Source organism: Chiloscyllium punctatum, chromosome 2 (genome assembly GCF_047496795.1).
Source record: "Chiloscyllium punctatum isolate Juve2018m chromosome 2, sChiPun1.3, whole genome shotgun sequence".
NCBI classification, from domain to species: domain Eukaryota; kingdom Metazoa; phylum Chordata; class Chondrichthyes; order Orectolobiformes; family Hemiscylliidae; genus Chiloscyllium; species Chiloscyllium punctatum.
In genome coordinates this window covers 147,886,966-147,903,103 of record NC_092740.1, presented here as the reverse complement: position 1 = coordinate 147,903,103, position 16,138 = coordinate 147,886,966, and the positions used below count along the sequence as shown (strand labels likewise).

The following is a 16,138-nucleotide window of genomic DNA, read 5'->3' as shown; positions in this document are numbered from 1 at the left end:
CCGTGCTGGGACCACTGTTGTTTGTGATATACATAATTATTTGGAGGATCCTCATTCCCTACAGTGTGGAAACAGGCCCTTCGGCCCAACTAGTCCACACGGGGAGAATGTCTTTCACAGTCACTCGAGGCTGGAATCGAACCCAGGTTCCTAACACTGTGATGCAGCAGTGCTAACCACTGAGCCACCGTGCCACCCTGTAAACAGTAAAATACTGTTGTCTGTCAGTATGTGCATTCAAATCCCTCTCCAGGGGACTGAGCACAAAACCTGACACTCTAATGCGACACTGTATGACTGTGCACTCTCAATGCTTCTGCCTGTTCTTTCAGGTATGTATGTAGATACCCTGAAAAATGTACTGAATTCTCCCAATGTCTTGTCAAACAATAATCCTTCAACGAACACCATTAAAAGAGCTATTGTCACTTCATCTTTGCTTGTCAGACCTTGCTGTACATAAAAAATTCCTCAATTACAGTGACTACATTGAAGATGTCTTTCATTGTTGTGAAATATTTTCAGTCATTTTGATGTATCCAACTGAGCTATATAAGTGCATGTTGTTTTTCCAATTCTGGGCATCAAACCACTTTCCCATTCTATAAAATGGAGCAATGACTTCCAATTAGTGAAGCAAAGCCAAGCAGAAATCCGACAGAAATTTACTGAAGTCATTTTTGTATTATAGCTGCGATATTGGAACAGAGGCATTTACACATAAAGGTAGCAGGTATTGTGGGATGGCATACCACAATAAGAAAATCAGGAATCTGCAAATGGATATAGAGAGGTTGAGGGAGTGGGAAAAAACTTGGCTAATGGATTGTGCATTGATAGGAAGAATCAAAAGTAGACAGCTATTTAAATGGAGAAAGACTCCAAACAAGTGTACTGCGAAGGTATTAGATTAGATTACTTACAGTGTGGAAACAGGCCCTTCGGCCCAACAAGTCCACACCAACCCTCCGAAGAGCAACCCACCCAGATCCATTCCACTACAGTTACCCCTTCAACTAACACTACGGGCAATTTAGCACATCTTTGGACTGTGGGAGGAAACCAGAGCACACCTACGCAGACATGGGGAGAATGTGTAAACTCCACACAGACAGTTGCCTGAGGCAGGAATTGAACCCAGGTCTCTGGCTCTGTGAGGCAGCAGTGCTAACCACTGTGCCACCGTGCTGCCCAGGTTTTTTGGATGTTTATTATGCAGGAGCAGCAGGTAAATAAGACAGCAAACAGAATTTTACCCTAATCAATTAGGCTTTTGTATTTTAGAAAAACAACAAAGTCTTGTTACAATTGCATATGCTGTTGGCAAGGTGACATTTGAAGTACTGTGAACAGTTTCTGCCCCCACATTTAAAAAAAAGAGTAGACTGGAACTAGATGCAGTTCAAAAACAAAATCATTACAATGATTCCTGGGAATGGAGGGATAGAAGAATGGCTTACCCAGAATGGTTAAACAAGTTGAGTCTTTATTCATTAGAGTTTAGAAGAATGAGAGGTGATCTTATTGAAACACATAAGATTCTGAGGGGGTACTTGACAGGGTAGATGTTGAGAACGTTTCTGCTAGTGGGGGAATCTTGAATTCGGGGACATAATTTCAAAAGAAGATGACACTTATTTAAACTGAGATGGAAAAATAATTTCTTCTACCAGAGGCTAGTAAATGTCTAAAATTCTTTACCCCCAGAGAGACGTGGATGCTAGGTCACTGAAAGTATATAAAGAAGAGGACATTAGTTAGACCACTTTTGGAATATTGTGCACAATTCTGGTCTCCTTGCTATCGGAAGGATGTTGTGAAACTTGAAAGGATTCAGAAAAGATTTACAAAGATGTTGCCAGATCTGAGCCACAGGGAGAGGCTGAATAGGCTGGGGCTGTTTTCCCTGGAGCGGAGGCTGAGGGGTGACCTTATAGAGGTTTATAAAATCATGAGGGGCATCGATAGGATAAATAGACAAAGTCTTTTCCCTGGGGTGAGGGAGTCCAGAACTAGAGGGCATAGGTTTAGGGTGAGACGGGAAGGAGGGTGGTACATGTATAGAATAAGCTGACAGAGGAAGTAGTAGAGGCTAGTACAATTGCAACATTTAAAAGGCATCTGGGTGGGTATATGAATAGGAAGGGTTTAGCGGGATATGGGCCAAGTGCTGGCAAGTGGGACTAGATTATGTTGGGATATCTGGTTGGCATGGACGAGTTGGACCAAAGGGTTTGTTTCCATGCTGTACATCTCTAAGACATTATAAGTAGATAGATTTTTGACAGCTATGCTGAGGTGGCAGTGGGAGAGGAGTTGAGCCCTGGGGCAGATCAGCAAAGATCTTGTTGAGTGTGGGGGCAGCCTTAAAGGGTCCCGATCTCCTTTTTCTCATGTTCTTATAAAACTAGGTCATAACCAACATAATCTAGCTCAAACAACAGCCAGCTTTCCTGTCTCTTCATTACAAAATTATTTTATGTTAATAAGTCCTATGTTAGTTCTTCCTCAGATTAAACAGAGCCTCTAGGACGGGATTCCTTTCCACATTGAATGATGCTCCTACAACTAAACATGTGCGCTGGAACAAACCTCGAAACCATGTTCACTTTAGTACACAATCTTTGCACAACTTCAGTTTCTATTTTTATTCGGTGTCATGACAGTGACACCCTGATTATGAACTGTATTCAAGGATATTACAGATCTTCTAACAATTAAAATATCCAGAAACATATAAGCAACATATTCTTGTGAAATGTGCATCTCAGAACCAAACATGTTGTGAGCCTGAACAATTTACTGTGGTAACACTTCTAACAGACATAAGTTACCACAAATGCGATATAATTGCACCCAAGGACAATTTTGGCAAAACCACATGCTCACTATTATTTCAATAAAAGTTTCAACTGGCCTGATTGCATCATAAGGTCTCAGAAACCTCCTCATGTGAAACCATTCAGATGAATAAATCACAGCAATTTAAAACCCATTTACTTTTAAGCTTCTTCATACTGTGAGAGCAGATGGCTGCTACCACAGCAATAGAATTTATCGGTCTCTATTCTTCTGATTGAATACTTATCAGTCCACAATAAAAGCGGTAGCTGTATCAAATGACTCTCCTGCCATTGTTAGTCATTCACAGCATTCATAATGACTTTGATAAAGTATAAAACTAGGGTCCCAAATGATGCCATTTTAAAAATAAGGAAATAGAGCTCTACAAGCAGACAACATGTATTCAAGAAATTCAGTAATACAGCACAGTGAATATGACATGACTTTGTGCCTATAACCTTCAACTAGTTATTATCAACTGAACTTGAACCTTTTTTAAGATGTGACGCATTATTGAATCCATTTACCTCTGCCTTATAGCAACATAGCTATCATAGCATATTGTTTGCAGCATGCATTCATTGTGCCTTATCATATGTCTGGTAAAGGCAGTGGTTTTGTACAAACCTGCCATTGGTCACAAACTTCAAGAAGCCACAGTCACAAATAACCTGTCAACTCAGTTCAGAAGTTCTGCTATTTTGAAACACAATCTCTCCAACGACATCACATATGAAAATCATGTGATTCAAGCATGAAGCTTGGCCCAAGGCAAAAATCAGCATCTTCAAGGTAGTGATCCTCACATCACTTCTTTATGGCTATGAGGCATGGACCACCTATAGACATGTCATAAAGCAGCTAGATTTATCCCACTGTCTCCATTTTAAATATCTATCTGTAACATCCCAAATAGCAAACTTCTTGTAAGACACCATATTAATGGCATCAAGAGCAGATTCATTGGAACTCAGCTTTGCTTCACCCACTCTTCCAACTGTGACTTAGAGACTTCATACAGAGTATTTCAATCAAATTGGTAAATCAAGATTTGGTTTCACATTACATATGTAACATCATTTTTTTATATAAATGATTTGGATGTGAATATAGGAGGCATTAAATTGAATCGGTTTTACTGTCACATGTACTGAAATGAGTGCAGTGAAAAGTTTACAAGCTGCCACTTACGGCTCCATCTTAGGTGCATGGTACCTTGGTACAGAATCTTAAGTACAAGTTCTTAGGAAAAAGACGTTCTTAGACATATCAGTAAGTTGTAGATGGCACCAAAGTATGGGAGGGAGGGAGGGGGGAGGTGTTGTGGACAGTGAAGAGGACTAGCTCAGACTATAAAGGGTTCTGGATCATAGGGCCAATGATCCAAGGAATAGCAAATAGAGCTAACTTTGATAAATGTAAAGTGTTGCATTTTGGTAAGGCAAACTAGCCAAAGATTTATACAGTTAATGGCCGGGCCCTGGGGGGAGGGGGGGAGCGGGGTGTTGCTGAAAAAAGAAACCTCAAGGTATAGGTGCACAGTTCCTTGAAAGTGGAGTCGCAGGTAGACAGGGCAATGAGCAATGGGTTTGGAACGCTGGCATTCATTGGTCAGAACACTGAGTACAGGACATTGGTGAAGCCACTTTTGAATACGGCATACAATTTTGGTTGCCCTTCTCTAGGAAGGATGTTGTTAAATTTGAGAAGGTGCAAAGAAGATTTGCAGGGATGTTGCCAGGGTTTGAGTTACAGGGAAAAGCTGAATAAACTGCGGCTTTTGTCCCTGGAGGGTTGGAGGCTGAGGTGTGACCTTATAGAGGTTTATAAAATCATGAGGAGGTGTGGATAGGAGAAATAGACAAAGTACTTTTCCTAAGTGAGGGAGCCAGGTATCACTACCTGGTATAGCAACTGTACCATTCAAGATGGGAGGTGGTTACACAGTGTGGTGAACTTGGCCTGGACAGTCACAAAGGCCAACCTCCCATCCACAGAATCCATCTACCAGGCCCGCTGTCAAGGAAAGGCCGCCAGCATTCTCAAAGATCCATCCCACCCTGGCAACGTTTTTCTACAACCTCTACCATCGGGGAGAAGGTACTGAAGCCTGAACACACGCACCAGCTGGTTTCGAAACAGTTTCTACCCTACTGTTGTTAGAACACTGAATGGACTCACAAACTCTTAACATTTGCCTGTACCCGTGTTTCTGTGTTTGCCACTGTTTACCTATTATTTACTATCTATACTACTTAACTCTGTGATCTGCCTGGATTGCTAAGAAGACAAAGCTTTTCACTATGCCTCAGTACACCTGACAATAAACTCAATTCAATTCAAGAATAGAGGGCATAGGTTAAAGGTGAGAGGGGAAAGATTTAAAAAGAACATAAGAAATATCTTTTTCATGCAGAGGATGGTGCACGTATGGAAAAAGCTGCCAGAGGAAGTGGTGGGGGCTGATACAATTGTTACATTTAAAAGGCATTTGGATGGGTATATGAATACTAAGGGTTTGGAGGGATATAAGCCAAATGCTGGCAAATGGGACTAGGTCAGATTGGGATGTTTGTTCAGACTGGATGTGTTGCACCAAAGAGTAAGTTTCTGTATTGTACAGCTCTATGAGTCCATAACACAACCAGTTTCCTGATTGAACACTCATCCAGTGAGTGATGGGAAAAATCCATTAGTTTTCAGTGTGTGCTCTTTTGCTGAACTCTACAAATTTGTTCCAACATGCTTTCTTTGCCTTAATCCTTTAAGTTATGGAACCATAACTGCAGTCTCTGAACCCTGTGCTTTCTATTAAAACCAAAGAAAGCTCAGTGAGTAAATACACCAGGAGTTATATTGCTGAATATATAGCACAGTAAATCTATGGTGCCTCTGTAATGGTAGCATTAGGAATGTTATAACTGGACTTATCTAAAAGTAAATTAGAGGTAAAGTCATTTGCTGACATAGCACTTATGGATAACTTGCAATTGTCTGTAATTGTAAGAGTTCAAATTAAACAAAAGCAAAGGAACTGGTCTCTCTTATTTGTTGGATTTCATGAACAAACTTTAAAATGTGTTTAGTTAGTCTCAAGAAACTCCTCATCTGATGAAAATAACGGAGGGGCGATCCATACCATGTAATAATATGAAGATACCATTGTCTACCTTCGGCGGGTCGGTGTGGACTTGTTGGGCCGAAGGGCCTGTTTCCACACTGTAAGTAATCTAATCTAAAGATAAGGTGAAAAGTGAGCCTGTTTGCTCCTATGATAAGCAGCAACCTATATCAGATTACTTCGTTAAAATTGTTTTTTTTGTGTGTGTTTGAGCCTAAAATCTTTGCATCAAGAAATGAGATTTATTGGTTGAATCTCTGGCCCATTGCATGCACCTTCGGGGCACTGTTTATACTGCAGCACTGTCACTAGAATCCGTATGACTGCTTTGACAATGCAACATTATCGTATCAGTCAACTGCTGCACTTATGCAAAGAGAAGCCAATGTTACTTGGGCTTTTTTGTGTTGCTGACTCTGCTGCAAATCAACATTTACACTGTATTAGTTTAGCACAAATCAAATTCAAACAGTTAGAAATACAGATATATTTGATTTCTATGAGAAAATATTATTGAGAAGTAAACAGGATTTGAAATGTCGGTTCAAACCTATTTAGATTCAAATAAATGATACAGATGGAGTAAATATGAATTAGCAAGAAAGCTCTCACTATTTGATTTAAGTGTTTGTTGTAAACTGCTTCTATACAAAAAAGGACACCAACTTTATAAAACCCTCCAACCAGCAAAATTCCTACGATTACCTTATTGCAAATAAAATGCTGCAATGTAGGCTCATCCCATCCACGTGTCACTCAAGGATGTCTGTCTATATCTGTTACACATTAGATGCACAATTTCCTCTGGCATTTAAATAAAATCTGACTTTGCAATTTATTCTTTGCTGCAATCATACTTCTGATCTTGTAAGTTGCACTTTCTATATCTCTGCAGTCAATCAAAAAAAGAATGACTCTTGACAGAAATTCAAATCTATATAAAAAAATACATCTTCTCAGAACCTATCACTTTAAGCACCTTTGGACTCTACATAATTTCCTTCTAATACCTCTTTAGTACTCCCCTTGTTCCTATAAAATGCTTTTGGATATTTATTGCACAGAAAAGTAAGCATGCATTATTGTTGGTAATCACGGGTGCATTTCCACGAGGAATAGCTGAATAGAGACTAAGAGCAAGAAGACTTGGCAATTTTCATTTCACCAGTCCATAGGCATTCTGGATAATTGGTAAACACCTATTGAAGTCTTAACTGAAAACAACATACACACAAGGGCAAACCTGGCTCTTTCCAGGTCTTCATTGTCCAGATGCTCACTGGATGGACTCTTTGCATCAATGGCAATTATTACTTTGTCGGAATGTGTGAGTATCCTTTCTATGCATTTCCCATGGATTAGTTTAGAAGATGGGGGGTGGCGGAGGGAAGGATAGATGGAGGGAGGGATGGATGGAGGGAAGGAAGGATGGATGGATGGGATAGATGGGTGGATGGACAGAATCATTTATTAGAAAACTGGTGTTACGAAGCATTCACAGGTAAATCTACTGGGAATCAAGAGTATAATGCATGGAAAGAATACAATGCAACTATTTTTAACAAGTCTTAATGCATACCTATATCCGCATAATTTTAATAACTAAGTGCAAACTCCATAGCCATGGTGGTTTTAACTATTTAGTAGAATGCTTAATGAAGTGTTACTTTATCACATTAATTTTCTTCCAGGTAAAATATTTAACTGTTAACAATACAGAAACTAGTTACCAAGTTCACACATTCATTACCTCATTAAACAACCAGCTACAAGCCTTTCTAAAAAAATTCTAAGAAAAATACAACTGAAACAATACTACTTACCTACAACAACAAGCAAAGTCCAAATTAGATATATCCCACTGTTGAAACATGTTGCATATTGTCGAAATAAGTACATGCATATAGGTGGCAACACAAAAAACAAAACATTGCTGATCTGCAAAATAAAAGTTAAAATATGTAGGGTATGTAAATAATACAAACACAATTAACTCAAAATGGTTGACATTACAACAAAACAATTGTCTTCAAACAAAAAGCAGCAATCAGACAGTCTGACCAAAGGAAAGACTGTCATGAAGAATATAATATCAATCAGAAATTGTACTAATGACTAAATCTCAGAGTTCCCCATAAAAAATACATTTTTCAGCAACATAATTGTAAATATAATGACAAACAAATTCACACAACATTTGGTACTCCTTCACTTAGTTTAACTTATCCAGATACTAAAACCAAGAAGTCCTTTATTACGTCATCCACTTGTGTTATATGTAGTTCAAGGTTTCTGTCTGCATTTCAAAACCTGAAAGATCACTGCCTGTGCAGTGTATGAAGAACCTCCATGTACTGGTTCTAAATTCTTCGTTCACAACCACCCCCCACCCCATACCCACACACACACCCCCTCATTCCCCACCGACAAAATAAATGGACTGTGCCTCAACAGTGCGTAATCCTAATGTAACACCCACAATATACATCCTCTGCAGCTGATAGCAGGGCCTTAGAAAAATACATTCTCACCCTCAGCTTCTTTTGTCAAAATGCACACTTTATTCATAAAATATGAAAAAATACATTGTATAAAGTTCGAATCTGATATCACACAGTGAGCAATTAGGTTCACTTTCTTTCAGTATATTACACAGCACTCCAAGCTATATCATTAAACCTACAATTACATGAAATATTGACAATTTACACATTTCCTTCATGACAAACATTCTCTGGTGGTTATAGTCCAAAGGGTTTTGTACATTTTATGATGCCTAACTATGCTGTGACTAGAAACTTTTCGGCTGTGGCCTTTTCCAGTTGAGACTTTGAAGTGGCTGTCCCAAGCTTTATTGTATTGTTTGCATGTCCTCCTGAACCTTAAAGTGTGGTGTTCCGCAATAGTCAATCACAGACAGCTTTTTATACTGGAGACATTATAGACAAACCAAAGAGCATCTTTCACTGAGTCGGCAGTACTGAAACAATAAGTAGTGTTTAACTTAGTGTGCACCCCTGGGATCAGCATACTGAGCACAGAGTCCTGTGTTACTGAGCTACCCAGGATAAACCTTAACAAAACAAAACACTTTCCAGATCTTCTTCACAAAGGCACTTTGCAGAATGTGGTGAGCAACAATCTCTTTCCCACTGCAGATGCTCCAAAGACAGTTAGCAGTGGCACTTACACTCCAGTGTACTCATGAAGGATCTGATAACAGGACCCATCTCACCACCAGCCTGGCTTTACCTTTGTGCTTGCTTGAAAATTTTGGAGATAAGGCACTCTACCAAATGGATGGTCTGCTCAGGGAACTATACAACTTGAACCCCCACCTCCTTTTCCCCTTGAGGGAGCTATGTGCCAAAATTACAGACTTAGAGTTTTCTTGCATAAACTTTTCCACAAGAGGGAAATGGCATGGTGCAGTTTAACATAATGAAGAGTTCTGAAGCAATTTAGCAAGGCAGATCTTTCTCAACATTGGTGAACTGATGGACAGCAGCATATAGAGTCATAAAGGCATGGAGTCATACAGCATGGAAAAAGACCCTTCAGTCCACTCGTCCGTGTCAACCAGACATCCCAAACTGACCTAGTTCCATTTGCCAACATTTGACCATATCCCTCTAAACTCTTCCTATTCATATATCCATCCAGATGCCTTTTAAATGCTGTAATTGTACCAGCCTCCACCACTTCCTCTGGCAGCTTGTTCCATAGACACGCTGTGTAAATAAGCTGCCCTTTAGGTCCCTCTTATATCTTTCCTTTCTTATCTTAAACCTCTAGCCTTGGACTCCCCTTGACTATTCATCCTTTCCATGGCCCTCACAACTTTATAAACCTCCACCTCTCACACAACAGGAAAAAAGCCCCAGTCCATTCAGCCTCCCCATATAACTGATACCCTCTAGTCCCAGCAACACCCATATAATCTTTTCTGCACCCTCTCAAATTTAACAACATCCTTCCTATAGAAATGCAACCAGAATTATATACACATAATGACACTTGATTCAGCTGTACCCAAACAGCAGGCTTGCTGTTATAGTAGTGGAAACTTGTCATAGGTTATTTGGCCCTGCTTCTCCTAATGCTATTTTTTTTTAAGATTGCAAACTCTGTCACTTAACCAATGATTTGCATAAATCCAGTGTTACCTCTTTATTCCTATCCACTATGCCCCTGTTCTTATAACTTCAAATTTTAATAACCTTTTTATAGCAACTGCACATTCAGGAAATTAAAATTTGATCTCAGGTCTCTCTTTCTATTAAGAGTTTACTCCCACTTCATGGTTCTGGCCTCCCAAAAGAATTTCCCCCGGTTAACATTTCATCAGTCTGCCCACCTCAGTCTTTTAGAAATCTTTAAAAACTATACAGTCATACAGCATGGAAACAGATTCTTCAGTCAAACCAGTCCATGCAGAACATAATCCCAAACTAAACCAGCTCCCTCCAAATCTTTCCACTCAAGGACATACCCAAATATCTTTTAAATATGCCCGCATCCACCACTTCCTCAGGAAGCTCACTTCCGCATGAACCTCATTCTCTGTGTCAAAAAGAAACTGTACCTTGTGTCTTTTTCAAATCTCTCACTTTAAAAATGTGCCCCCCCCCCCACCGCGAGTCTTGAAATCCTAGGGAAAAGACACCTCCCATTAATCTTATCCAAACCCCTCTTGATTTTACAAACCTCTGTAAGGTCACCTCTCAACCTCCCACGCTCCAGAGAAAAAGTCCCACCCTAACCAGCTTTTCTTTATAACTTAAACCATCCAATATCCTGGTCAATCCCATCTGAACCCTCTCTAGCAAACCTTCAGGTTGCATTCCCTACAACCAGGCAAGTCCAAATCTCACACTGAAATTCAGGATGTGGATCGGAGATGCCTTGAGGTACCCATGAGGATGGCCTCAACCGGGACCTTGGCTACATGCTACACTACAGTATAATCTCTCTCTCTCTCACACACACACACACACACACACACACACAGACTCTTTCTCAAACACACACTCATTCTCATACACATACAAACACTCCCAACACACCCTCTCACAGGCTTACACTCCATCACGCTCACACACACTCACGCACATGCACACACTCACTCTCTCTCATGCACACACACACTCGCGCACACACACACTCACATACACATCTATAGGGTGAATTTGTAGTTGCAGAGTTATATTTGCAAATACATTCTATTTTGTTCAAAAAATGCACAATCTGCAGGCCGTCAATACATGTAATATTTCGTGAATTCCACTTTGGGAATAGAACCAGTCTGACTCACGATTGGGATACGGACAGACTCTGACCTAACACCTTTAATGCATTGTCTGAGCTGTCAGGTTTTGTTATAAAACCTTGTTATCTCGAGAAGGTGACTTAAAATAAGTTCTGGGATTTACATATTAATGAATCAAAACCTGCAACCCATTCTAAAAGATAAAAGACATAACAACAATCTAGGTTTGTTCAATATGTAATTTCAATTGCATGACACTGTAATCTTTCTGCGTCTTATGGTCTTATTCTCCACAACCACCTGATGAAGGAGAGGTGCTCTGAAAGCTAGTGCTTTCAAATAAACCTGTTCGACTATAACCTAGTGTTGTGTGATTTTTAACTTTTTAGGGAAAACACAGCCTGGAAATACTGCCCAGAATCACAACTAAAGGGCATCAATACTGTACAGAAACATCTATAATATTGCTGACTTTAACTCTGAATTTCACTCAAATTGTAGCAGTTTATTACTTTGGAAAATAAATTTTTTTTAAAAAAAGGATCGGAGGGCAGTATTAGCATAGGAAAATTAAAATAACAACTTGGAATGTTTTAGACGCAGAGGCAGATGCTAAGAGTTGTGCTGCTGCTGGGAACTTCACTAAACACATCCGCACGTACTTTACCGAAGCAAAACAATTCATACTCTGGGCTATGGGGGGGCGGCTACATACTGTGACTAATTCTGTAAAAATGCAACGGATTTTAAAAGCATCAAAACGGCAGCAACTGTGGACATGCTTCAGAATGCCCAGGGCAAAGGATTGTACTGGTTCGCCCTGTTACACAAATGCCTGGAGCAGCACAATGTGTGGCACTAACTGCCTCACGGTCCGGAACAACAAGAGGTTCCACTCCAGTTAATTTCCTGCTCCAACCGCTTATCTCTCCCAGAAAAGTTTACAGCGACTGCTGCTCGGTCGGCAACCACTTCGATGCCCTAGAATTTTTTTTAAAAAAACAACACTTCGCCTCAATACAATACAACAAACCCTGCTTACAAAAGAAACTAAAAATTGTTACAAACCGTGTTGTAAAATTCAGCAATGTTTGAGACAATCATGTAATTCTCCTCACACCAGTCCACTTCAGAACTACCAGCCTGCAATTGGTTCCAAAATTGGCTCATGGTTTTGAGTTTATTAATCTAGCTTTGTTTCCAGTTAAAGCTCCAAAGACCTGTCTCCTTCCCTCTTATTTTTTTTTCAGTCAGCTTCAGCAGTTTGACACTGTTTACACCAGCTCCTCTGTGCACAAGGGCAGGCTCAGAAATGAGCTTGCTCTCTCCTTTTCCTGCAGTGTCACTCAGGATAGTCCCAACGTGTGAGAGTAGTTATTTTTTTTAAGTTTCCTGAGCCCGGGTTTCCTTTCCATACGAATCACACTACCGCCGGTTGGCGTCTGTCCTTGAATTGCCTCAGGCGGACCTTTTACTCACCAGCCCCCAGGGTCACCAGCTCGCCTCCCGTGGCTAATGGGTCGCCTCTCTCTCTGCTCCTGGGTCGGGACGGGAATTGCTTATCTCCTTCCTCTCCCCACGCCCCTAAAAGGGACAAAACACTATTGCAGATGTTGAACGATACAACATTCTGATATTAGCATTAAACACGAGCCTTCACACCGGTTTCCCCCTTCTCCCTGCGTTAATCTCCTCTGGCTATCTTCCGCGACTGACCTCAAGACCATTTTGCTTCACTTAATCAGCTTGAGACAGTCTTTGAAAATCGAGGTGATTTTCAACGCCACGGTGTGAACGCACAGGTCAAATCCTGACATTAAATTCGGGCAACTGGCCTTTTTAAAAAAGATACGAAAAGTTGAAAGGAAAATTAAAACATAGGTCAGGAGTTGTACAGTTTTGTGGTTCTGGGAATGATGAAGAGATTGCATTGGTTTAGGTACTGTGTAGATGTGGTTAGTGTGTGCACAACAGCATCTTCGAGTTTCAAAGGACAGACCTTAAGGTCTTAAACATATTTTTACAGTGCTGTCGGATGTGTTAAGCAGAAAGGCCTTAGTAAATCTACATAAAGCCTCAGTAATCCTACAGGTGGAATCCGGCGTCCAGCCTTGGTCCCACACAGAGCAATGGACAAGCTACTGCACAGAGACAGGAGGACTAGGATGACACCTGGTGTGGTGAGCTGCAAACTACAAATGGCACTTGAACATAGTCTTGTTTTTTGTTTGCATATGATTTGATGCAAATTTGTTACAAATGAACAGAATTAACGTTACCAAAAGGCGATATCCCCTTAAAGGGGCACAGTCACAAAAACTAAATGTTCAAATTAAATTCACATAAGTTAAATTAAAATGTGATTGTGGATAGGAATACTGAGCAGCAGTGCCTCTTCTACCCAATGGTTGTGAAAGGCCTCCAGTGGCCCACTTCACACTGCATGCTCCTTCTCCAGAGAAACTCAGGTGCAGATATAACCCACAGAAGACAGGCAGGCTGTACAGTTTATCAATCACCTCCACTGCCCATGTTGCAAGTCACATTCATACCACATAAATGCCAGGGAATGACTATCTCCAATAAGAGACAATCTAACCACCAACCTCTTGCGTTCAATTATGTTAACATCACTGAATCCTCCACTATTAATATTCTGGGCTTACCATTAAACTCAACTGGACTCACCACATCAACACAGAGGCTGCAACAGCAGATCAGAGGCTTGGAAAACTGTGGCAAGTAACTCACCACCTAATTCTACACAGCCTGTTCATCATCTACAAGGCAAAAGTGAGGACTGCAGATGCTGGAGATTAGAATCGAGAGTGTGATGCTGGAAAAGCACAGCAAGTCAGGCAGCATCTGAGGAGCAGGAGAATCGATGTTTTGGGCAAAAGCCTTTCATCAGGAATTCTTGGTGAAGGGCTTTTACCTGGAAGGTCGATTCTCCTCTTCCTTGGATGCTGCCTGACCTGCTGTGCTTTTCCAGCACCACACTCTTAGCATCACCTACAAGGCAGAAGTCAGGAATGTGATGGAATACTCCCCACTTGCCTGGATGGATGCAACTCCAACAAAACTCAAGAAGCTCGAATTCATCCTGGAGAAAGCAGCTAGCTTGATTGGCATCACATCCACAAGCACCCACTCCCTCCACCACTGACACTCAGTAGCAGCAATGTGTACAATCTACAAGATTCACTGCAGAAATTCACCAACAATCCTTAGACAGCATCTTCCAAAACCACAACCATTTCCATCTAGAAGGACAAGGGCAGCAGATTCATGGGAACACCACCACCTTCAAATTCCCTTCCAAGCAATATCCTGATTTGGAAATATATCACCATTCCTTTACTGTTGCTGGGTCAAAATCCTGGAATTTCCACACTAAGAGCATTGTGGGTCCATCTCCAGCACGTGGACAGCAGCAGTTCACGAAGGCAGCTCATCTCAAGGTCAACTAGGGAGAAGCAATAAATGCTGGCCAACCAGCGAAACCCACATCACATGAATGAATAAAAAAAATCCAAGGAACAGGCATTAAAACATATGCAAACACAGTGGACATGTTGGATTACAACTAATGTCACCATCATCCCAGAATTCCATTCTACTGCTCAATCAGAAATCAAACATTCTGGCTGGGTTGAATGATCATTTTCATGTTGTAATTCTACAGAAATATTATTAGTCCAAAGTTCTGGATTGAGTTATAGTTATGTTCTTAGTCTCATAATCCAGAGGAGAGTTCAAATACCACCATAATAGTTTAATAATGTAAACACAGCTTTAAAAAACTGACCTGAAAAACCAGTGTCAGTAGTTAACCATGAAGTTCTCAGCCTGTTATAAAAACTTAACTAGTTCACTCATATCATCTTTAGGGAAGAAAACCTGTCGTCCTTATGTAGGTATAGGCTGGGACTTTTTTTCACTGGAGCTTAGGTGGTTGAGAGGTGACCTTATAGAAGTTTATAAAATAATGAGGGGTATAGCTTGAGTTGGTGGTAGTTGTCTTTTCCCTAGGATAGAGGATTTCAAGACTAACAATGACATTTTAAGGTGAGAGAAAGATGTAAAAAAGACTTGGGTAAATTTTTTACACATGGGGTGGATCACGTATCCTGAGGAAATGGTGGGTGTGGGTTCAATTACAATGTTTAATAGACAGTTGGATAATTACGTGAATAGGAAAGGTGTGGAAGGTAGGAAAGTTGGAGGGATATGGGCCAACAGCAGGCAATTGGGACTAGTCAGTTTGGCATGGACTGGTTAGATCGAAGGGTCTGTTTCCATGCTGTATGACTCTATGACTATGAGTATGTGGCTCCAGTCTCACAAAAATAAATTGGGCTTTTATATGACTTCTGAGCTATGTCACTCCATTGTATCAAACCCCTATAATGAATAATACCTTTATGTGGGAGGATGGAAAATAATAGTTCAAGAGAAAGGCCCACCACAAGTGTTTCAAAGAAAGGAAGGTTAAACAATAAATGACATGCTCTGAAGATGTGTATTTAAAGAATAAAGAATTGTACCACTGATAAGGTAAGGAGGGATGTTGAAGATAAAAGATTCAGGCATACATGTCAGGGAACCAAACCTTTTATTATATAACTTCCAGGCTGTGCAAGAGGTATTATAAATACACACACATGGAGATTCAAGATGGCGGTAACCCAGCAAGTCTGAGTCTGTAGTCCTCTGCCTAAGACTCAGGCAAAGTGGGGCACCCGCCTTTACTACACCCTTTAAATAATTTAAAATAGCTTCTGCCCAGCGTAGTCAGTCATTTTACATCAAACTTGGATAGTTTGTTGTTGTTTCTAAAATGACTAAGGGCAAAACCACCCACAGCTCGCAACAGGCAAAGTCCCCTCCCCCACCCCCTCCCG

The 16,138-nt window shown here is 40.6% G+C and overlaps 1 protein-coding gene across 4 annotated transcripts in view; it reads right to left on the bottom strand.

Moving 5' to 3' along the window:
• The window catches only part of acer2 (alkaline ceramidase 2), a 72,186-nt gene that overhangs the window by 48,767 nt on the left and 7,281 nt on the right, over positions 1 to 16,138 (bottom strand). For 2 of the 4 annotated variants that reach the window (XM_072590168.1, XM_072590167.1), the window contains 2 exons: positions 12,714 to 12,818; positions 7,789 to 7,903 (listed from right to left, as the gene is read on the bottom strand). In XM_072590168.1, coding sequence (XP_072446269.1) covers positions 7,789 to 7,864 — 76 coding nt within the window. In that variant the 5' untranslated portion in view covers positions 7,865 to 7,903; positions 12,714 to 12,818. The other 2 variants (XM_072590166.1, XM_072590165.1) reach the window with 2 other exon arrangements.